General features: G+C 39.2%; 1 protein-coding gene across 1 annotated transcript in view; it reads right to left on the reverse strand.

Moving 5' to 3' along the window:
* The window catches only part of RALYL (RALY RNA binding protein like), a gene marked incomplete at both ends in the record, with an annotated part of 193,581 nt that overhangs the window by 19,535 nt on the left and 149,647 nt on the right, over nt 1-24,399 (reverse strand). The window contains one exon of the mRNA XM_084260590.1: nt 1,260-1,307. Within this exon, the coding sequence (XP_084116716.1) occupies nt 1,260-1,307 (48 nt within the window). The remainder of the gene's footprint in view (nt 1-1,259; nt 1,308-24,399) is intronic.

Genomic DNA, 24,399 nt, shown 5'->3' on the forward strand with positions numbered 1-24,399 from the left:
TTACTTTGTTGTGGAAATGTAACCCCTTATAGTTGTTCATTTGTATTACCCATAATATACATAATTAGGGAAAACAAAGATGCATAACTTTAATATTAAGGTGGCATAGATCAGAAACAGTACTCTGTTTAAAGCCATACAAATGCACTAGTGAAATTCAGAGCATTAATCTTGGGGAAAGAAAGCACTTGCCTGTGGAAGTTAACTTTTTACAGGACAGGAGCTGTGCCTACTCTCAAGCTGGACTAAGCAGGATTAAACTGCACTGATGACTTTTACTCCATGTCTTTATTCACTATTTTCTGTGAATTTTACCTTACTCTGTCCATTAAAAAACCCAGTAAATAACATATTTAATTGGATAAATGCTGGGAAAATGCAAAACCTAAAAACATTGTTTCTACATTTTTCCTACAGTGTTCATGAGCAGAAAGGTACACTGCATAAAATAACTTCAGGGTGTAAACCACTCCCTTGCTATTGTCCATCACTTTAAACAAAAGAAATCCCAGATTCGAAGAGGTTGGTGGAGCAATGCTTTGTTCATCTCTGACTCACTTGGCCTATGCTAAACCAGGCTGCTGTAATGCAGAGACACAACACTGCTGGATCATAAGTTAGCTATCCATGGTCATTCATGTTAGCTCTGTGTTCTGGTGACACTGCCATGTTCAGTGAATAAATTCCCACAGTGCTGAGTTAGGATGTGCACATGAATTCAAGGTGCGAGTCTATGATTGCTCAGGTATCCACAATTTTCCTCCTATAGAAACACACATGATGTTCAACTTGTGGTTTTGCTTCCCTCTAGGTCCTTCTAGACTTCTAGATGTTCTTGGAAAATGTATTGTTCACTAGAAATTGCATATCTTTTCATACATAAGGATGAAAAGACAAAGACACGAGCGTCACACTGAAGAGCTTTACAGCTGCTACGTGTTCCAGTGAAAGTAAGCATGGAAGAACTCTGTAGGAAAAACACTGAGCAATTAAGCTACCATTCAGTTGATCAGCACAGAAAATGCCCCAAAATCTCCTAGAGAAGGATAAGACCAAAAGAGAAGTTTAATGAGCATACATTTGGTGATGGCAATCTCTGTTCATGATATATTCAAATAGTTATCTTATGATACACAATAGACATAATGAAATGAATAATATGCAAAATCAGAACAGACCTGTCTAACCAAATGATGTGATTACATTATAAACAAGCAGTAGATATGATGCAGAATGTACAAAAATATAACCTCACATACCGATTGTAGAAATCATCTCTGTAGTAATCATAATCAAAGACATAACCACTGTGGAAAAACACAAGAAAACAAGAATGAACTGGTTTATAGAAAAATACACATTGATTAAAACTTCTGTGGTAATATTGGCTTACTTTCACTTTCCAAGCACTTCCCCAAATCCTTCCACTTTTTGTTTTTTTCCAGCAGCCATACACTGTACAGTATGTTTGTCAATGCTGTTGTCAGTTATCACTCTAGTGTATTTGGAAATGTGAAGTCTGGGGTACATAGAACAGTGTAAACAGTCAGCAGCACATATAGAAAGGATTTAAAACAGTGAGACTGTAATTTGAGCATCATTAGAGTGTAATTCTCTGAGTGATCAAATGAAGTGAGCACTCTGATACTGAAGCCCTCTTATTTGCTGGACTAACATAGTATAATGAGTGGACTAGGCAGATTGTTAAATACATGAAAGATTGGTAAATGAGTGAGTAGGTGAGAAGAGAGAAGACAGTGAGATTGATTTATGAGAAACATGAAAAAGGTTTGAGTGTTGGTCCTTGAGTTTGCCAAATATTTCATCATGAAGAAAAAAAGGAAAAACATTAGAAAAATGAATGAGGTAAGCAATAGTATTACAGAGGTGCCTTTCCTCTCAGGTTCAGCAGGGAATATACATACCAAACTGCGAAAAGACAGATACCATCAAGGGAAACAAATATATATAGGAAATTGCAAAGGTCCAAGGGAAAACAATTTTTGAGCTGTCAATTGTAAAGTCAATCCTAAATTGATCTTCCAGGTTTTACATTCCATTAGCAACTTTCTATGTCTATGGTAAAGAAATAGCAATGGAGTCTATCTATCTCACACATCCAAAAAATAGAACCGAAGAACTAGTAAATGGTCTGGATGGAAAAGTCACAAGGGATCTTTACTCTGCCTGATGAAGGACCAGTAACACAAACCCAAATTTTTTCACTTTGTGAAAGGCATGAAGAAAGTATCACCAAAAAGAAGTAGCACTAAATAAGAAAGCAGAAAGGCAGAGAGAGTTAGAAAGCACTAAGCACAGAAGACAATATTTACTGAAAATAAAGGTAGATGAATGAAAATATTAGATATTAATGAAGTTTGTCTTCACAGGCAATGGACTTGCGGATAATTTCTGCTTCAGAACATTAGGCACATGCATTATGCATTTTAGTGCATAATGGTGTCAAGAAGGTGTCAAGAGTTCTTTGGGTTTGTTTTTCCTCATCACATAATGTCGCTTTCCCCTTTTCTTCCCTTTGCTGTGTTTCAGAGGTTGACCACTTAAAGAGGTAAATAATAGAGTTGGCAGGCTTAAATTACCTCAGGAATAATTTCATCCCAGTGTTTTGATTTTGAAGGCTTGCAATTTCCCCTGTCTGCAACTGGTAAAAACATCCATCAAAAGAGCAGGAGGTCAGGGGACAATTTCTACCTCTGCCACATCAGCCTCAGTGCAAGTGCCCAAGTGCAAGCGATAGGATAAATTGTGCTGTCTACCCAGATAATACTGGACCAGTAGTGAAAATCATGAGACACACTAGATGAGAAAGCTAACTGTAGTCCTATTGGTAATTTATTTGAGAAAAGAAAGTCATATATGTATTTTATGTAAAACAGTTATTAAATAAAGCAGCCCTGAGAGACTAGAACCCAGCACCAGGCAAGCTGTGCTTGGCATACGAAGTAAAATATAATAGTTAGACCTTGTATAGCAATCATGTTTCTGTATCTTTAATACAAACCCAGCAAAATTTTCCCTAAACTATGCAACAGCTCTTTTTTTTTTTGTCTTTCACTCTATAGACAGAGTACATGGAACTAAGAGGTAGCAGGTAGTAAACCTATTATATTATTTACACATATTCACAGTTTGATGGTGGTTTAATTTAGCTGAATAGTTAATAGTTTCAGTAAGCCCATATTTAATATTCAGCTTGTGTTTTTAAGTAGAAGATAATAGACAATTTGAAGAAAAAGAGATTAAAAGGCCTGTTACATGAAACCTTTCACCTGGAGTGACATTAATTTAATTTGCATAAAAACCAGATAAATTCGTTTTTTCAAGGTTGAAGACCATGCAGCTGATAAAGAATAATTCACTTTGCACCAGCTAGAATAAGGCTGGAGGGCAGCTGTATCTTTCTGTGGCACTTCAACTCTAGCCCACTTCTGGCCCTTCATTGGGCTTTCAGAGTGTGGAACTTACTTTTCATATACAAATGCCAGGACAGGCATGGATCATAGGCATCCCCAGGAAGGGTGGCACTGATCTGGCACAGGAGGGAGAGAGTTCTCAGGCAGACATCCCAGTGTGCTAGGGGAAAATGTCAGGAGGCTTGAGAGAGGGTTGAGTGACTGGGTAAGGCTCACAGGTTCCTTAGATGAGCATAGTTGCAGGCAGCAGAGGTTTTGGGTAAGGAATACCCGGGAAAGGATTTCTGGTGTGGCAACTGATAGTTTCTCTCCTCTACCATCTGCTCACACTCTGCTATTGTATCAATAAAGAGATCCTGTTACATAGCATTCTTCATATTCAAAGAATATTCAAAATATTCACCAGAATATTTTTATTTTGTTGGAAAATGTGGCTTATCTTTTCTATTTTATTTTACTTTTTAATTTAATCTAACATCTGGGATAATATTTTTCTTTTGAGAGGAGCAGTTTTGCTCATCAGTCAGTGCCTAAGCACCTCATACTTTTGCTCTAGTCCTATTGAGGTATTTTCTGTCTTGAAACTGAACTCAGTTCTTTATGTTTTCAGCTTTGCAAATGGGGGACCAGAGCAGGAAAAAGTAGAAGCACATTTTAGAACTTGGTTATCACACAGTAGTGTAATCTATGAATTCTAGTAAATTCTTATGGGTTGTTTATATTACATTTTAAAAATATTTCATTGCTTCAGAAGATTTGATACTGTTTTCATGTCTAATTTTCACCCAGAGAAACCCCAGCAGTTTTCATAGAGTGTTTTACAGCTGATGCTATCCGAACAGCTCTGCTACGGATGTTGCTACTAACCTTAAATTAAGGTGGTTTGCATTTTTCTTGGGTTTAGTTCAGTAGCTATTTAGATGAGAGGTAACTGAGAGTATTTTGTACCTTGCGTGGCATTCAGTTTCTGAAATGAGCTTGAACACGGCTTTAGCTGCAGCAAATATTATCCAATTTGTCCTTCTTATCCCTCTGTCTGAAAAAAGGTTATTGACCCCACGCCTGGCATATGAGACATGAACATAATGTAGCTTCTAACAGTGCAACCTGCTAGCACAATTGGCACGTTAACAGGAGTTGACTCGCCTACATTTCTAGTCTGACTTTATTGTAAATGATATAATCTCAATTCAAGGGCACCGCTGTTAATTACCTCTCATGTCCCATAGTAAGGGTCCTGGGGACTCCAGCAGGAGGTGGGGAGTGAATATTTGCTTTCCCCACATACAATCTGGGATCTCTCTGCAATGGCAAATGGCATGTACCTCCTGCTTGGAGGTACGATTCATATGGAACAGGAAACAGCCAGTTCTGCACATACAGGGATTCCTTGCCTGGAACCACTGGCACAGATGTAGCAACAGGTGCTTCAAGCTCAGGATGGGAATAGTACGTAGAGGTGCTAGGGGTGGATGGGGTATTATCAGCTCCAACAGAACAAGTGGCTCAATTGCTTTTCCCTTCACCATTACTAAGTTTGTCTGAAGAAAGCTGACAGAATTCAGGTGTTAATCATAGACGAAAGACATTTATCCCTCCATCCTACCTATTAAAATAACAGAAGGGCAACAGCACTGTAGGACTTTAGCTGCAGGTGTGGACCCTTATGGAATAAGGACAGGTAAAGGACAGCGGGTCTAAAGATCTGGAAAATCTTGATGTGGATCACAGAATCTTTAAGGCTGGAAAAGACCTCTAAGATCATCAAGTCTAACCATTAGTCAAATACCACCATATCAAAGAAACCATGTCCTGAAGTGCCATGTCTCCAAGTTTTTTTAATGCCTCCAGGGATGGTGACTCCACCACTTGTCTGGGCAGCCTGTTCCAATGTCTGACTACTCTTTCACTGAAGAAAAGTTTCCTAATATCCAATCTAAACCTCCCCTGACACAACTTTAGACTATTCTCATCCTATTGCTAATTACTTGGGAGAACAACACCCACCTCACTACAACCTCCTTTCAGGTAGTTGTAGGGAGTGATAAGATCTCCCTTTGGCCTCCTCCAGGCTAAATAACCCCAGTTCCTTCAGCTCCTCCTCATAAGACTTGTGCTCCAAACTCTTTACCAGCTTTGTTGCCCTTCTCTGGGTACGGTCCAGCACTTGTTCTTGTAGTGAGTGGCTCAAAACTCAAGACAGTAGTTGAGATGCGGCCTCACCAGTGCCAAGTACAGGGGGAAAATAACTATTCCTTAGTCATGCTGGCCACCCTTTCCTGATACAAATCAGGATGCTGTTGGCCTTCTTGGCCACCTGGCTGGCTCATGTTCAGCCAGCTGCCAGCCAACACTCCCAGGTCCTTTTCCGCCAGGCAGTTTTCCAGCCACTCTTCCTCAAGCCTGTAATGTTGGATGGGATTATTATGACCAAAGTGCAGGACCTGGCACTTTGCTCTGTTAAACCTCATACAATTGTCCTCAGGACATTGATTCAGCCTCAAGGAAATGGACACTCCTACCCAGTTTTGTGTCATCTGTAAACTTACTGAGAGTGCAGCCAATCCCCTCATCCAGATCATTGATAAAGGTGTTAAACAAGACTGGATCCAAGACTGAGCCCTGAGGGACACCATGTTTGACTGGCCCTCAACTGGATTTAACTCTGTTCACCACAACTCTCTGGGATTAGTCTTCCAGCCAGCTTTTTTACCCGGTAACTAGTGCACAAATCCAAGCCATGAGCCACGGGTTTCTCCATGAAAGTGATGTGGAAGATAGAAGGTGTTGATGAAGTCCAGCTAAATAACATTGACAGCTTTTTCCTAATCCACTAAGCAGGTCACCTGATCATAGAAGGACATCAGGTTGGTCAACCAGGACCTGCCTTTCATGAACCCAAGCTGGCTGGGCCTGATTCCCTGGTTATCCTGCACATTCCATGATCTTCCTTGGTACTGAGGTCAGGTTGACAGGCCTGTAGTTCCTTGGATACTCCTTTTAGCCTTTATTGTAGGTGGGCATCTACATTGGCAAACCTCCAGTCATCTGGGATCTCCCCTGTTAACCAGGATTGTTGATAAATGATGGAGAGTGGCTTGGCAAGCTCCTCCACCAACTCCCTCAGTGAAAGGAGGATCCCATCTTTATGTCCATGATCTGGGTCTCATTTTCCCTCTCTGAAATTCTACTTGAGGCTGTTGCACCACAGAAACACAGAGACTGTGCTGTAGCTCCTGGTCCTTCACGGTATCTGCTGATTTCACAGCCCACAGATGCAAGATATCATGTCATGGATCTAAGACCCTCACAGGTCTGGGGTTTATAAAGGTAGTTCCTAGTCCTCCTGGCTGTGAACTAGTTGTCCTGAATGTGTACTGATAAGGCTATGAACCAAAGACAATGAAAAAGAGCCCAAAATACATGCTCTAGGAGAAAAAAAATATTATTCTGTTTCTCCATCTGATGTCACTTTGCTTTTTTCTTTTGCATTCCTTTTTCTATTTTATTAAGTTGAATCAGGATGCTTCATTTGTAGCAATATGTTAAAGAGATTATACTGTGAAAGCAACCGGTACATCTCCCCATCTACAGTCAAAATTGTTCCCACTTATGCATGCCAGGGGACAGATGTAAGCTCTGGTCAGTGCTGCGGTATAAAACACAAAGCAGAAAATTAGCACAGATAATCACTGGCACTGAGATGAAGGTGACTGCAGGGCTCTTAACCTCTTGAGAGTTATTCCTTAGCAACCCACAAACCTGCGTACCGGAGGCTGCAGGAAATCACTGGAGCGGTGTTGAATACCAAACACTCAGCAAGTCAGGAGCAGAGAAAGGTTTAAACAAGCCTGTGAACTGGTGGAGTCAGCGGTTTCCTAATGGCATTGCAAACAGGCAGATTACTTACCCACACACATATGCCATCGCTGCAATATTAACAGAAGTGTGTGCATGATGTTGCCATTAAAATGGAAGACAGTAAAAGACACTGTAATGCTCACACAGAGGCAACAAAACTTCATCAATAAAGTGTATTTCTGTTAAGCAGAAGCCATGGTTCCTTTTTCTGACCTAGCATCACCAAGGCAATCTTGTAAGGGCTGTCTCTTTCAGCTTCACTTCAGTTAACATTAAGCCTGCTTTAAATTGTGTATGTCTGAAGAAGAAAGGATTCACCAGAGACCATATTTTCAGAGTTATAATGGTATACATATTGAAATTTCCTCTGTGCATCAGCAATGGCACATGTGTCCATCAGGCAAATGCAAAATTTTATCTGTGTACCTTTTAAATAAACTTACGGATGTTATTATGGTTTTATTTATCTGATAATAGTGTATATTGAAAATATATTATTACAGCATAATCTGTCTTACATTGTGTTCTACACCAGCAAAAGATTTTTATAAACTAATGTTCACATCCTACTTTAATTTACTTAGCTGTGAACACTAGTGAGTATAACTGACTTCAGTAGAGCTATTCCGACTTTGGAATAGTTAATACAGAATAGAGCTCAAATAGCTTTTGTTATTTTCATGGCAGCAAGAATTTCTGTCTTCCATGTGAGTAACCCTTAGCTGACATCTCTTTTTCTTTCTACAGGTACAGAGATGAATTTGTAAATCACAAATGTTGACAAACCAGACATAATGTTTCTTAATTCAATTGACAGTGCTATCACCATTTATATTGTCAATTGCTTCTTTGTTGTCAGGGTTGGATAAAAATATTAAATACAAAAGCAATATTCCTTCAATCAAATTCTTTTTAGGAGGCACATATCAACACAATGGTTGAAACTAGTATTCTAGTCACTTGTAAAATCATTTCTCTTGTCATGTACAAAGAGTGCTAGAAATTGTTCCTGTTGAGTGCAAAAGAGAATCAGTCTAAACTGACATGATGTTAAAGAAAGGGAGTGGGTGAGGGTAACTGGATGATTTAGAGAGTAAGTATCAGGATATGGAAACTTTCCCAGTTAGAAAATCAATCAGATGGCGATGACTTTCATGAGCTATTGAAAAAAAAAGGTACAGAATTCAGGCCGATTTTCAGTGGCTTGTTGCCTAAATCCCCCAAAGGCGTGAATTAAATTGGTGGTCCAAATCCCACCTTTATTTTTGAGATGATTCAATTTTAGTTTAGGCTGAAGATGCTGATAGAAGTGGAAGGCCACTTTCATTTTGTAGTTCAGGCTATATGTTCTGCAGAAAAAGAGAATATTCATAGAATCACAGACTGGTTTGGAAGGGACTTTGAATATGATCTAGCTCAAACCCCTCTGCCATGGGAAGGAACCCCCTCCAGAGCCTCCTCTTTTTTGGCATGCTGTCAAAAGACAAGTTTTGTCAATGATTCTTTGAACTAAAATACTCTTGGAGCAAAAAATATGGAGCCGGAAGAGGAAAATTAACTGCAGAAAAGTGTTTTACATTAATTCCCATAATGAAGTTATGAAGGCAAATGGGTAGAATTAAAGCCAAAAAATAACCAACAAACCACTTGTCCCAAAATGTCAAATGATTGAACATAACCTGCTGTTTGTATATTTCAATTACTGATTAATTTTCACAGTAATTTTTTAATGGTAAGTAAATAAAAGTTTTATTGTAATTCACACAGAATCACAGAATCACAGAATCACAGAATTATCAAGGTTGGAAAAGACCTAAAAGATCATTCGAGTCCAACCGTTCCTGTCCTATGCTAAATCGTATCCCTAAGTATCTCATCTAACCTTTTTTTTTAAACATATCCAAGGATGGTGACCCAACCACCTCTCTAGGCAGCCTGTTCCAGGCCCCAACAACTCTTGCAGTAAAAAAATTCTTTCCTAACATCTAACCTGAACCTGCCCTGGCACAGCTTCATGCCATTTCCCCTTGTCCTATCTCCTGTCACCTGGCTGAAGAGACCATTGCCCACTGATCTACAACTTTCAGGTAATTGTAGGTGGTGGTAAGGTCCCCTCTCAGCCTCCTCAGGACTGAACATCCCCAGCTCTCAGCCGTTCCTCATAGGATTTGCCCTCCAGCCCCTTCACCAGCCTGGTTGCCCTTCTCTGGACTTGCTCAAGGACCACAATGTCCTTCTTATGCTGGGGAGCCCAGAACTGCACACAGTACTTGAGGTGTGGCCTCACCAATGCCGAGTACAGGGGCACAATCACCTCCCTAGATCTACTGGCCACACTATTTTTGATACAAGCCAGGATGCCGCTGGCCTTCTTGGCTACCTGGTAACACTGCTGGCTCATATTCAGTTGGCACTCAACCACCACCCCCAGGTCCTTTTCTGCCTAACAGCTCTCCAGCCAGGCTCCCCCAAGTCTGTAGCGCTGCATGGGATTTTTATGTCCCAGATGTAGGACACTGCACTTGGTGGTGTTGAACCTCATCCCATTGGTCTCAGCCCATTGATCCAGTCTCTACGTGCTCATTTAATTAATAAATGCAAATTTTTTTCCTGAGATGAGGGAGAAGTATCAAGTCCAATTTTAAAAAATACAGCAAGAAAAGTAATACTGTACATGGAGAAGTTTTTCCCGCAAAACTGAAAAGTTTTTGGCAAATCTAATCTGAAGAGGTAAATTTTGTCCAAGTAAGACGTGTACATAAAATAGCTGACATACAGCACTCCATTTACCATTAAAGTATCCTCCTGCAGACACTAGGTAGAATTTATTTGCAAAATGATTAAGTTGTAATTTTTTTCTAGCTTCAGATGCATCCCTTTTTTACCCCCATCCTCTCTCCCGAGAACTAATTTTGCAATGAAATGCATTTTGGGAAAACTGTTGAACTTTCCAATCTGAATTTTTTTGAAAACTTGGGGATATGCAAGATCAGGTAATTAAGTCACTTGGACACTTTCCTGTAGAGGATTAGGCACAGCTTTTGAAGCAGAAGGATAGCAAAGACATCAAGATTAATTTTGGTACTCTGGGGATCAGCAGGTCTGGGAGCTGTTTATGACAGGCAGACACAAGTGATGCAGAGATTTCAAAGGAAAATTTAGCCCCCAAATTTTTCTATATAGCTAAGTGGAAAGTATTAGAATAACCCCTAATAAAAACTCCTTGCTGTGGATTCAGAGAGAGTCTACTCTTAACACCGTTAGCCTGATGCTTTCTAGAAACAAAATAGCTTTCATATGTAAAGAAACCTGAGTAAATCTAAATGTTTCCCTGACCTTTCTCCTCCTGCTGGTAAACTATTTTTCTGTCATCTAAAGTAATCTTCAATTACTTACGTTTCCCATGGGAACATATTATACTAAGGCAATGAAAAAGCTGTCCTCTGTCCAAACCAGTGGCCTGACCATTTCCCAAGGTGTCCTTTAATTCTACAGAGTGACTGAAAATACCATAAGGTTTTTGAGATTTTTTCTTAACACAAGACTAACGAGTCTTGTATCTTAAAAATATGTTTTAAATTCAGTGTATTCAAGGTACTACTGTCAAGCCATACATATGATTGATTATCCAATTTATTAGTAATATTGTATACATTGCAGGGGTGTCATTTAACTTAGCTTGACAAGTACAGAAGACTGTCATTGACAGGTGTAAGAATAAGTGATGGGTTTAGGCTTGAAGTGTTTCTACATCATGTCGCTGAAGAGCAAATTGATAAATTAAAATAACAGTGGTATCACTGGAGCTGAAAGACTAACCACTTAAGATTACAAAAACGGATCTCTGAAAACTTTCTGTTCTTCTCAAAGAGTCTTACAAGCACTGAAGGAAATAGAAAAGCACTGTTCACAAAACATTAATCAATTAAAATGTGACAATTCAGAGTTTATGTAAAAAAAACTTCTAGAAAATGGCAAAACATGCTTTTCTTTCCCCTCTTCAAACTGTCAGAATGCTAAATCAAATGTAGTTCTGTTCTAATTTACACTAAATTTACTGATGTAATTTCATTATTTTTGGATTGTGAGCTCCAGAATTAAACCAGGAAAATAGACACATGAAGAAGACCATAACTGTCAATGTCTGGAGCAGAGCTTACGAAGACAAGACATACTGCTTTTTTTTTCCAAGGGTGTGCTTTACAAGTGAAGTTACAATATAAATGGAAATACTGTGAATCTAAGGAGCATTCTTTTATTCCTGACCCTTCGTGCAAAAATTTCCATGGTCAGTGGATATGGGAAGTGCATCTGATACAAAGAAGATTCTTCTTTAACTGAACACAGGACTAGACTCAATTCCAGCCTGTTCAGAGAAGAGTGGAAAATGTGGTTGTGCATCATGCAAACAATTGCATATTTCTAGAAGGTGCTAACTATGCTGGCTACACTTTCCTTGCTTTCTGATAAAACTGTGCTTACTGATACTTCAGAGCTCTGGAAAGGCCTGTGTCCATTCTCTGTCTGAATACACAGTGAAGAAATTGAGATTTCTTTTCTGTAAGAAAATAAAATGTCACAAAACAAAGGAATTCCTAAAATATCAGCAGAAAAACCTTTTGGTTTACAGAAGGATATTCAAATGCTATCACTCTGAACTACCTTAATGTATATCCAGAATAAAGTTGTTCAAATCCAGGGATCGGGTATAATTGTTTATCTTAAACATGTGTCCAGATATTTCTATTGTATTTATTCTCTTAAGGGAAAGATAGTTTGTGTCCCTCATGACTCACCTGTGTGTAGCAATTGGTAAAACTGCCTGATGGCTTGACATGGTATTGGTATTGCAGTTTCCCTATGCATTTTTGGACACATGGTAGAACTAATGATTTCTTGTCACACAGACATGATGTGAGTATGAGTCATCTAGCTGAAAACTTTCTACATAGCTTTTCTGATTTGCAAAGAAGCATTGTTTGATACTTACCAAAAGACCTTCTTTCTCTTAGGGAACCCCCACATGGATTTCTTTTGCCTGGTCTAGTGTATCATCTGACTGACAAGGCTGGCTGGCCCCTTGACCTCTGGAACGTCCCTTCAGCATGGACTGCCTTGGAGAGAGTTAAGACACATTTTCCTGTCTGTGAAATGCAAGAACTGAGGTTCTGTGCCTACCTTTTTTGAGGAATGCCTTTTTTATTTTTTACTACTTTAATGCTTTATCAAGTTTCCTCATCCAGTTGTGCTTCTGCCTTCTTTGGTATGCACTGCAGTCTGGCTATTCTCCTGCTTTACTCTGCCTGGTACATTTCTTTCTGGTTACCTACACACTCTAAGGGCTTATTCCACTCCCTAAGTTGCTGCTAGGGCAACCAACAATACGAGGTATTGATAAATTCCTCTCTTCATTATTCAGGACTTTTTGATGCATACTTCTGTTGTAGAATTTGATCAGTTTACATTTTTGGCTTCGGGTTTAAGCTGCTTTTCCCACCTCTAAGATCCTTAAACCACAGAGTCACGTTGTGAAAGTAACATTGTAATCTCTGTCAAACATTTTGGTAGCATAACTGATCGTAACTTAATTGTCCACAGTCTGGACACTCACAGGCAATACATTTGGGGAGTTCAGTATGTCTGTTATGTGATCTTCTCCTCAACTTCTCCCTTGTACTCCCTAGGTGTTACCAAACCTCTATGGAGACTCCTTCATATCCCTGTGTTAAGCTCCAAGGAAACAGGTACACAGATTCACATTTTGACAATTTGCATCAACATGTGGGAAAGTTTCATTAGCTTATTGCTATTGTCTTTTAAGAACATAATATTAAATTTGTGTGTGAGACACTACATTCAAAGGCTATACCACTAGAATTAAGAATTTTTTTTATCCTGCGGCGGGAGAACATTTACAAATGTTTCTTTACTCATATCAACCCTGGCAAAAATGATTCTATGTATATAAAAATTAAATATTAATTCATTCAGACTCTCATTTAGAAAGTCATTCATCAGTCAAATAAAGTAACCATCACAGTTCTTAGACAATTGTCAGTATATCCATCTTTTCCATAACGATTAATTTCATAACATTTTAAATATGACTGCACAAAAGAAGGGTCAGAGACCTTTATGCTTCCATTATTGCAATTTTACGTAACGTGTTTCTGTATTATGTGAGGACAGTCCCTGTCAGATAAGGGCTTCATTTGCACCAGTATGCATCAGGGCCAGTAAACGTTTACAGAAAGTTTCACTTTGAATGTTTTATCACTATGGGAAATGCACAATAGAAGTTAACAATATAGCCAGATCTTAGACTAAATTTGGGTTTATATAGTCTATTGAATTAAGCTACCACAACTATTTACTGCTGAGAATTGCCTCCAGCATCTCTTTCCAAACCACAAGACTCTGTGAAGGAATTAGAACTATTCTTTCATAGTTCATTCTCTCCTCCTCACCCCTCCCTTACCTTCTTGCTGAACTCCCCTCACACAATTTTTCCCTTCTCCCAGCAAAACCACATTATCATTACTCACCCTTATACAACTTTCATGACTGGAATGTTATTTTTCTATGAATCCTCTACAGATACAGACAGTTTTATAGCCTATAAAGTATCAGCCAGAACATGAAATACACCTAACCACTGACACCTAGACAAGGTCTGCTTGAAATCAAATCGTGTTTGATTCCAGATTTAAAGCATAATTGTGATTAATATGTGTGTATAGGAATAAAAGATTAGTTTTGTAAGGAACAAAGACTTATCTGATATCTTTCAGGTTCCTCCTCCTCTACTAAAGAAATGTGAAGACTTTGGCATAATACTGCAGTATAAACTACACTAACAACCTCCAGTTTTGCTTCACTAACTTCACTGTCTCAGAAGACATAGCTCCCATTTTTATCCTATATCCTCTTGTACACCAAAGAAGGATAGTTCTGCAGGATGAATTACATTACTAGAGAAATGCTTCAGTTCTCCTCCTTTATACATTGATCCAAATTTCTGTGAAGGAGTTATTTTCAGGTAGTCAAGAAACAGTTCATAGGAAAAATGCAGCCTGAAAGTTGGTAATTTTTCATTTTCAGTATTTGTTGTTCATAGTGTGTCTAGAAATCTTCCTGTAGTCTGTCCCTTGATTTTTAGATGACAAGACAATAAATAAAGCCATACCTAATAGGTACTTTCCAGCAAATAATTTCTTTTGATAAAACTCCCAATACTCCGTGACTTAACAAGTACTTTCTGGTGGCTATCTGGGTGGTTATTAAAACGTTTGACAAAAGTAGCTATGGGACAATAGCTGATCCAGTCTTCCATCCTTACCCTGGAGAATAAGGGCTACAGGACCGAAGTGTGAGACATTTCAGAAAAGTTGTTTTTTGTATAAAATATTAGAGGCACCTGAAAAGAAAAAAACAAAACCAAGCCCACTGCAAACACCCAGTAGCCCTATGTTTGCTGGAAATGGATTTATACTTTTAAAATTAAACAAATCACATGATTTAGTGTTAGCCACAGAGTCACTACCATCGCAATATAAACTGTCAGTTGCTGGTCATGCCTGAGATCCACTCTGATATTTCTACTTCACATTTAAAGCACACCCTCCAAATTTTAATTCTACTCTCAATTTTAATTCTACTCTCATATGTGCTTGTTAAGAAGTTCTCTTTATGGAACAAAACTGGAAAACTGGTCCTTGCCTGAATTCTGTACCAAAGTTAAAGAGTTTATAAAAAAAAAAAAAAAGAAATGAAGCACAGTATTTTAACTGTTAGCAATAAAACTTAACATTCTAGTGGCAAGACAAAATTCTACCTAATTCTTATTTATTTTTGTGCACATCATCAGCAAAATTGTTACAAACTGTTACACTTGTGAGTATATCTCCATGGGAGTGTGTATGGCTGATATTGACAAAAATGTACTTTGACCTGTAGATTGAGAAGAATTATGAGAACCCAGCCTGACCCTGAGATAAAAAAAGAAAATCCACAGACTCAATGGATAACTGTGAATTGCTTTTGAACTGCAGTTCATAACTGAAAACAGGGCAAAAAGCCTCAAACCAAACCAAAATCAAAATGACCAAATGATCAAGGTACTACTTGAGCTCAACAACAGATGGACTCAAACAGAGGCTATTGACTATGATTCTAAATACCCTAAAACCAATCCTGCTTCTTTTCATTTTAAAGTGTATAAAGGCCTTATACTATCATAGTTGAAAAGTTCAGATATCTGATTAAGTTAATTTTGTAGAAATCAACATACGGTAGCATTGCTTTTACTAGTTGAAAACATTCCTGGTGTCAGGACATGCCCTGATTTTTTTTATTTCAAACAAGGGGCATACTGCAACATGCTAATGAACAGCTGAACTGTTGAATAAGGCAAGATGTGATTTGCTGTATCATACACAAAGTGATTAACAGAGCAACACTAAAGACCTCCTAGCCTGAAGCTTGATATCATTTAAAAAACCTTTAACAAACATGAGAGAAGTAGAAGCTGCAATATGTTTTGTGTCAGCAACATGTCTCTGATGTGCCTCTTCCTGCTCTGCCTCCTCTCCTGACAAATGTCATACACTGGGACAAGACATTCTCCTGATTCCACAGAGGGCAGTCAGAGGTTCTAAGTGTGATTTGACAGTAGATGCCAAGGATTCAACAGGCAATATGCCTTCCCTGCCTATTCATAGAGATGGAAGGCACTTCTAGAAGGTATCTGGTCCAGCCTCCTGCCCAACCGGCAAGTATACTATCCAGGGCATGAACCAGGGTCAGCCATGGTTTTACCTAGCTCAGACTTGGAAATCTCAACAGATGGAGACTCAACCACCTCTCTGGAGAGTATCTTCCATTGCTTCTGTTATCTCAGCTCTGGTGATGCAGCTTTCTATGGGACACACAACTTTAGTGAATTTATCAAAGTTTAAAATGGTATAAAATCAAGAAAACAATTCCTCCCCTTTACTATTCATGGTAGAAACATTCATCCTTAGGGTTTTATATTCTCCCTCAACACAAAGCCTAGAACAGGGAAAAGAGAGGATGATCCCATTTAAACTCCGTAAGAGTACTTATATATTGTGGTTAAGACATATGAATAGAAGGAAAAGCATATTCCTTTATACATATTTTGCAATTTTAGATTGCAAAGAAAAAAAATGTATTAAATAAAAATCTGGCTGATGCTGCCTTCTTTCTTCTGCCTCCCTAATTTTCTTTATTCTGACTCAGCCTAGCCAATTGGCCAGCATGGTTATCACAGCTTTACATGTGCTGCCTTCTTTGATGTGTTTCCTTTGCTTTAAAGAAACGGAAAGATAAGAAAAACCTAAATTAGGATCTGTGGTGTGCTTTTGCTAAGGCTTTTTATAGGAATGCCAAAGTTTAAAGCACCCAGCCATTTTAAAAAGCCAATATATATAAAGTTTGTGGTAGAGCAAAAATTTTGGAAACAAGGACAGTTGCTGATTCCTACCGTGAGCATGGGTGGTCAATCTCATAAGACAAAAACTTTTTATTAAAGAACTGCAAATTATATTACTGCAGAAAGGTCTAAAGTGGCTTTTTAAGTAAAAGCACAGTGGTACCGGCTGTCTTTCTGTGATTTGGTCTTTTAAGCATACATTTCTCTTTGTTCTCTTACCTTTCTCTACTAGCACAACTGTAAGTATCATGCTAACTAGGCAGACCAATCTTTGACTTCACTTGCTAGTGAAAGTTAAGTTGATTTCAAAGGTGGAATCAGAGGGATCAGCCATCAGATCCTCTCTGAATATTTGCACAAGCCCTAGAATGCTAAAAAAATTAGTATTAGAAAGCATTTCAATTGTTACTATCACACAAAAGTAGTAAGAGCAATACATGCAGAAGAGCAATGGGCAAATGCAGATTGATTTGAGTAGCATTACAGGGAATTTGAAATTCAAAGTATCAAACTTCAAAATTATTGTATCTTTCAGTATATTTACCAAGGGGAAGATATTGAATTATAATGTCTTTGTAATGATCTGTAAACCCGTGAAAATAGTGTATTTTGTATGACAATATCCATACAAAGGATGAAAAACTGTTTTTCCTTTCAGAGATGTTGTGAGTAGAGAGCTAGATCCCATTTACAGAATTGTTTCAAGAACCTGTTAACCTTCCACAGTAAGTCATGTGCATACCCAGAAGCCCATAGAGTCATGTGGGCCAAGAAGCTATCTATGTTGACACTTCAGAAATAGGAAATAGGAGTAACATGCTAACACAGACCTCTCCAAACACTGCTCTCTATAACTCCAGGATCAGTGACTACTGTTTGGGCAAAAATCAGTGAGGTTGAAAGAGATATTGCTCTACATTGATACATATCCAACAAATATTGCCCGCCCTTCCACCCTCCATTTCCCATTGTAAGAAAATACCTCCTTTTTTTGCTGCTTTGAATAGTTTTTCCACAGGACTTTCCTTACTAATGTTCCTGCACCCCTCTTAATTTCCTTTCATTCCTCCCCATATGTTTCAAGTTCAACACTTTCATTCAGGAGCATTTTCTTCTACATCATTTTCCCTCTTCAACAGAACATCCTGTTGGATGTTCTGTTCTAGGTGTCTTACATAGATGAGACCACAGATACTCAGTACTGAGGAACTGTTCATCATTAACCTAGAACATAAATGACTTGCATATGCATTGTTTTCCTAGAATAAAAGGATAGTCTTGGATGACAGAAGCAACAGAAAATAAAAGGCAAATAGAATAACCAGAAGAGGGAAAAAAAAAAAAAAGGGATCTCATGCTCTGTTGCATTTCTCAATTATGAAGCACATTGTTACTGATGTTATTAAGGTCAGACAAGGGAAAAGGAATTTACTAAGGTGCATATTTGTTGAGTTTGTTGCTAATCAAAGCAAATAGAATCAGAAAAATACTTTTCTTTTTTGGCCAAATGCATTAGTCTGTTTTCTATGCAATATATACTTTTCTGCATTTGTAAAAGTGGAAATTATATAGAATCAAAAAAATCAGGAAAATAGTAGAACCATAAGATAATTATTTGGATTGCAGATCAGTAGAAAAATACATAATCTAGAATCTTTAAACACTGAGTAATGACCCAAAACCACTAGAAAAAATACAATAACAATGGACCAGCTTTATTATTACTCTGGCTTTGTAATCTCTTTTTCAGAGCTATCTTCAAGCAAAAAAAAAAAAAAAAAAACTTCTTAGAAATTTATAAAACAGAATAAAACAGGAGCAGGAAATTATAGAAAAACTTAAATCTTGTGGGTTTTGGTAAATTGTTGGAAGAGAAGTTTATTGGTAATGCTGCTTGAAATTTAACTGTAAGATACTCAATATCTTTTACATAAAGATCCCATCTTTCCATAATGGCTATGGTCCCCTCAAATCCCTCCCGTGTCTCTGGTGACTATCATACCATAGAATCATAGAACATGTTAGTTTGGAAGGGACCTTTAAAGGTCATCTAGACCAACCCCTTTGAAGTAGTCAGGGACATCTTCATTATATCAGGTCACTCAGAACTTGATCAAGTCTGACCCTGAATGCCTCCAGGGATGGGGCCTCCAACACCTCTCTGGGCAACCTGTTCCAGTGTTTCACCACCCTCATAGTGAAGAACTTATTCCTAATGTCTAAGCTAAACCTATCCTGCTCCAATTTAAAATCATTGCTCCTCACCCTACCACCAAGTGCCCTTACAAACAGTCCTTCCACAGGACTACTATGGAGGCTTCACCATTCTCAGAGCCCTTGCGCTCCCCTGATTTCCATTTCTGGCCTCCAGGCTAAACCTCACACATAATTGAAGAATTGGTTGTTTTAGAGGGTATTCCCACAAATGCAGGAGACCTGTTGGTGTCTATCTAAACCGCAGTCTGAGTGATTTTAAGAATAAGCAATTACTGCTTGTGTAGAAACAATGAATTTAAATAATTGTCAAGTGTGTTCAGTTCTCCCAGGCTTTTCATGAAACACAGCTCCTGCATACCTGGTCTGAATGTGAATGAGAGTTACAAAACTTATGTTCAGGTTGCTAGTATTATTGATTTCATATTAACAGTATAAAATACACCTGGTGTCTCCATTTCCTTTCATATTTTTCCTCTGCTGAAGGAAAATAATTTTCTTAGTTCTGTCTCTTCAAACGCTCAATGGGAACAGCAGGAATAGTGTCTGCTCCAACCACTGGTGCCATCTGGTAATTGGGATGGGGGAAAAGCATTATGCTATATATTATACAGAAGATGACATATGGTTATGTTCTGGTTTTTGCCTCATAACCTAATGCCTTAACCACCTCCCCCCCATACACACACAAAAACTGAATGTGAGTTGAAAGAATCTGCAAATTTTGGAAGTGGACTGAATATTAGCCTAACAGAGCCTGTAAGAACCAGACTTTAAAAAAAAAAACAAAAACAAAAAAACAAACAACAAAGCAACTCTTTTAATCAGAATGGTATCCCTCAACACAGTATTTGAGTGCAAGATTTCCTATACCTACTAAATGGTAAAGAAAATGCTACTGAACAAGAAGAAGAAATGTGATTTACAGATTCCAGTTAGAAGTTTCTCAGATGTCTGCCATAAAAAAATTAAGGTTTTTTACTCTTTGTATTTCGGAGGCAATTCCTGAAGCTGAACCCATTAAAATTTCTCCATCTCTTCTAGAAGTAAGTAATTGTGATTTGAAAGGTACTGTGATTAAGCTGTAACTTGGAGAAATATGTCTTTTCCAAGTTTTCTATTCACAGAATCACAGAATGTGATTCTGTGAATAGAAAACATGGAAAGGGGTTGGAAGGGACCTTGAAAGATCACCTAGTCCAATCCCCCTGCCAGAACAGGATCACCTACATTAGGTCACACAGGAACACATCCAGGCAGGTTTTGAATGTCTCCAGAGAAGGAGAGTCCACCACCTCTCTGGGCAGCCTGTTCTAGTGCTTCATCATCCTCACAGTGAAAAATTTTTTCCCTGTGTTCACATGGAATCTCCTATGCTTCAGCTTGCACCCATTGCCCGTTGTCCTATCATTGGATATCACTGTGAAGAGCCGGGGTCAGTCATCCTGATAATCACCCTTTACATAATTATAGACGATAATGAGGTCACCCCTCAGTCTCCTCTAGGCTAAAGAGACCCAGCTCCCTCAGCCTTCCCTCATAAGGAAGATGTTCTGCTCCCTTAACCATCTTGGTGGCCCTGCTCTGGACCCTTTGAAGGAGTTCCCTGTCCTTCTTAAACTCTGAGGGGCCTAGAACTAGACACAATATTCCAGAGAAGTTCTCACCAGGGCAGAGTAGAGGGGGAGAAGGACCTCCCTTGATGTACTAACCACATCCCTTCTAATACACTCCAGGATGCCAATTGGCCGCCTTGGCCCTGAGGGCACATTGCTGGCTCATGGTCATCCTGCTGTCCACCAGGACCCACAGGTCCCTTTTCCCTATGCTGCTCTCCAAACATACTTTCTAGAAACAGGACCTTGGTGAGGAGTGTAGTAGTTCAAACATATCTCTAGTCTTTTTACTGAGAATGTAAAAACATGCAGCAATTAGTGCCAATTTTAGTTGCAACTCTCTTCTTTCTCCAATGATAGACAACTATTCATCATGTAATAAATGCATACAATGCAGTCATTTCACTTAGGTGTCTCTCTGGGCTTTCCACCTAAATTTATACTGTTCATAGCAAATAATCTCGAAGGAAAGAAAAAAAGAGTGAAAAAGTCAGCAGTCTGTATTCTAATTTTTTAAAATCTACAGAAAAGAAAGAGAAATAGATTGAATTTCAGCTCACAATCAGATGTACAAAACACAGGCATTTTCACAGGCCATCTCATTGAAGAGCTATTGCCTGCTTATCCAGAAGTAATCCCGTTCTCTGTAGCTGGCAATAGATGAATTAAATTTCTCACTAGGCTCAAAAAAAAAAAAAAAAAAAAAAATATCAGCGCTGGTTCTTACTGTCCTTCTTGTTTCAGAAATGCGGGAGATACTAAATGACACCTTACAAAAATGACAAGCTTTTAAAAACGTTTAACAAACCTGTTAGTGTGTGTGATGGATTTTCTATGATCACATGAATTAGAGACTGGATGTTATTCTGAAATTTACATACAGTGACAATTAGATACAAATAAGAATTAATAAAGAGAATTCCTACTGTGTGGAAAATAATTGTTGCCACTCTTGGCCATGTAATATTCTTACAGGTCTTAAAAGACACTGCAATGTCTGTCTAACAAAATGAGTTTTGAATATCAGATGTCAAACTGATGACCAACTACAAATCTGCATGCAGTATTCTCTAGAATTTATCAAGGGCTAAACTTTTGCATGCAGATAGTTACCATGTATTGGCTCCTTTGAAACACCAGAGTGAATGATTAGAAACTGGATTATCAATCTAATAATCTAGGGAGAGTAATAATTTTTGTTGAAGGGATAATTGTGCATCATTATTAGTAAGAACACAATGCCAAATATGCAGAGAAAATGTGGATATTAAAAAGTTGTTGGGATTTAAAATATTTTTCATTAAAAAAAATATTATGCACCCTTTGCCACAAAGTGTGATGAACTTAACATGAGCTGGCTCGTGGCTTGTTCTTTCTGCATTACCCATTTTTTTTACCTCTTGACCTTCCTGGTCTTTCTAGATCTGAATCTGTATTTGCATTTCTATTTTTTTCTAACCCTACATGAACATGAACACAACATAACCTGAAGAGGAAAGAATGTCTCTGTCTTGACAGACAACTCTCTGTCTTGTTTGGGCAGAATAAGGAGACAAAACCCCAGAAGTGTGAAAGTAATACCTGTGGGGAGAAGCATCCTATACCCCTACGCGTTAACACAGCATTCAGCACTGTTAAGAGGTGTTTCATGTTTCCCTAAGGATTTTATTTGCACCTCTTAGACACTAAAGGAAGACAACATGTATCTTAAATTCAGCTTTTTATTCTAGATCAAAATCATAACACTGAGTTCAAATACTCTGTCAGTTTTGCCCCAGCTGGCAGTGAAGCCCCTACACAGCCTCTCACTCACTTCCCTACAGAAGGATGAGGGAGATAAATGCAGGAGTAAAAATGAGAAAATGTATGGGTCGAGGCAAAAACGGTTTAACAGGTAAAGCAAAGTAAAGCAAAGACAAGGAATTCATTCCTCACTTCCTATGGGCAGGCAGGTGTTCAGCCATCTCCAGGAAAGCAGAGCTTCATCACATCTAACAGTTACTTGGGAAGACAAATGCCATCACTCAGAATGTGCCACCCACCTTCTTACCCCGGTCCTTGGTGAGCTGAGCATGATTTCATATAGTATGGAGTATCCCTTTGGTCAGTTGGGGTCAGCTGTCCTGGCTGTGTCCCCTCCCAACTCCTTGCGCACCCCTAGACTACTTGTTGATGGGGTGGTGTGAGGAACAGAAAAGACCTTGGTCCTGTGTAAGCACTGCTCAGCAAGGACAAAACTACCTCTGTAATAGCAACACTGTTTTCAGCACAAATCCAAAGCATATCCAGTACTAGCTGCTTTGAAGAAAATTGCTTCTAGTGTAAGACACATACGCAATGAATTTTTGGACCTGATTGCTACCATTACAGACTTCCATAAAGAGGTTACTGTTGCTTCAAGGTCAAATTTTGCCCATCTTGTGCAGGGACTGAAGGAGCCTGGATTTTTCTTTGCTATAAACTTTGCACAGTTCGAAGGATAACTGGAGTTTCCTTTACCATGGGAGTACAGGAGCAGCTGTCTCTGTTCAAAACACAAACTGAAAGAGCAAGAGATGGGGTCTGCTAGTCTCTATGTAGCTGGCTGATTTTTGAGAGGAGAGTTATAGAATCACAGAATCACAGGGGTTGGAAGGGACCTCAAGAAATCATAGGGTCCAACCCCCCTGCCAAAGCAGCTCCCTAGCTCATATTGCACAGATAGGCGTCCAGACGGGTCTTGAATATCTCCAAAGATGGAGACTCCAACACCTCCCTGGGCAGCCTGTTCCAGTGCTCTGTCACCCTCACTGTGAAAAAGTTCTGCATGTTGCTGTGGAACTTCCTGTGCTCCAACTTGCAGCCATTGCCCCTTGTCCTGTCTCCACAGACCACTGAAAAGGGGCAGGCCAATTCCCCCTGCATCCCACACTTAAGATATTTATAAACACTAATAAGGTGCCCCCTTAGTCTTCTTTCCTCTAGGCTGAACAGTCCCAGCTCACTCAGCTTTTCCTCATAGAGGAGATGCTTCAGGCCCTTCATCATCTTCATAGCCCTTCTCTGGACTCTCTCCAGGAGGTCCTTATCTTTTTTTATACCAGGGAGCCCAGAACTGGACACAATACTCCAGGTGGGGCCTGACCAGGGCAGAGTAGAGGGGGAGGATCACCTCCTTTGACCTGCTGGCCACACTCCTCCTGATGCACCCCAGGGTCCCATTGGCTCTCTTAGCTACCAGGGCACACTGCTGGCTCATGGCCAACCTGTCATCAACCAGGACCCCCAGGTCCTTCTCCACAGAGCTCTTCTCCAGCAGGTCATCCCCCAGCCTGTACTGATTCAAGCGGTTATTCCTTCCCAGGTGCAAGACTCTACACTTGCTTTTGTTGATTCTCATCTGGGTTCTCCCTGCCCAGCTCTCCAGCCTGTCCAGGTCCCACTGAATGGCAGCGCAGTGTTCCTGTGACTAAAACTGTACTATTTTAAAAAGTTTTTCTTCATGTGAAAGTGGTAACCCTGCACATTCATGCAGAAATCTACAAAGTGCTCTTAGGCTGCCACACTTTATGTTGCCTTCCCCTCGCAATAGAAATAGCAATGGAAAAGCACTAAGAAGTCGTTTGCTTAGGTAGCGCAAAATGAAAAAAGTATAATTAGTCCCTACAGGCAGTATAATGAAAACACGGAAACAAATCTCTGTGGCAGAAGGCAGATGAATGAAAGGCTGGTGTGCAGGAGCAAGTCATCTGTAGGCAACCTAAAGTAATTTAGATTGGTGTTTTGACTAACTCTGACTGCTAGAGGCATTAAGGGCACCCATGTGTTAGTTTAATTGAGG

This window comes from Gallinula chloropus, assembly GCF_964237585.1.
Source record: "Gallinula chloropus genome assembly, chromosome: 2".
NCBI classification, from domain to species: domain Eukaryota; kingdom Metazoa; phylum Chordata; class Aves; order Gruiformes; family Rallidae; genus Gallinula; species Gallinula chloropus.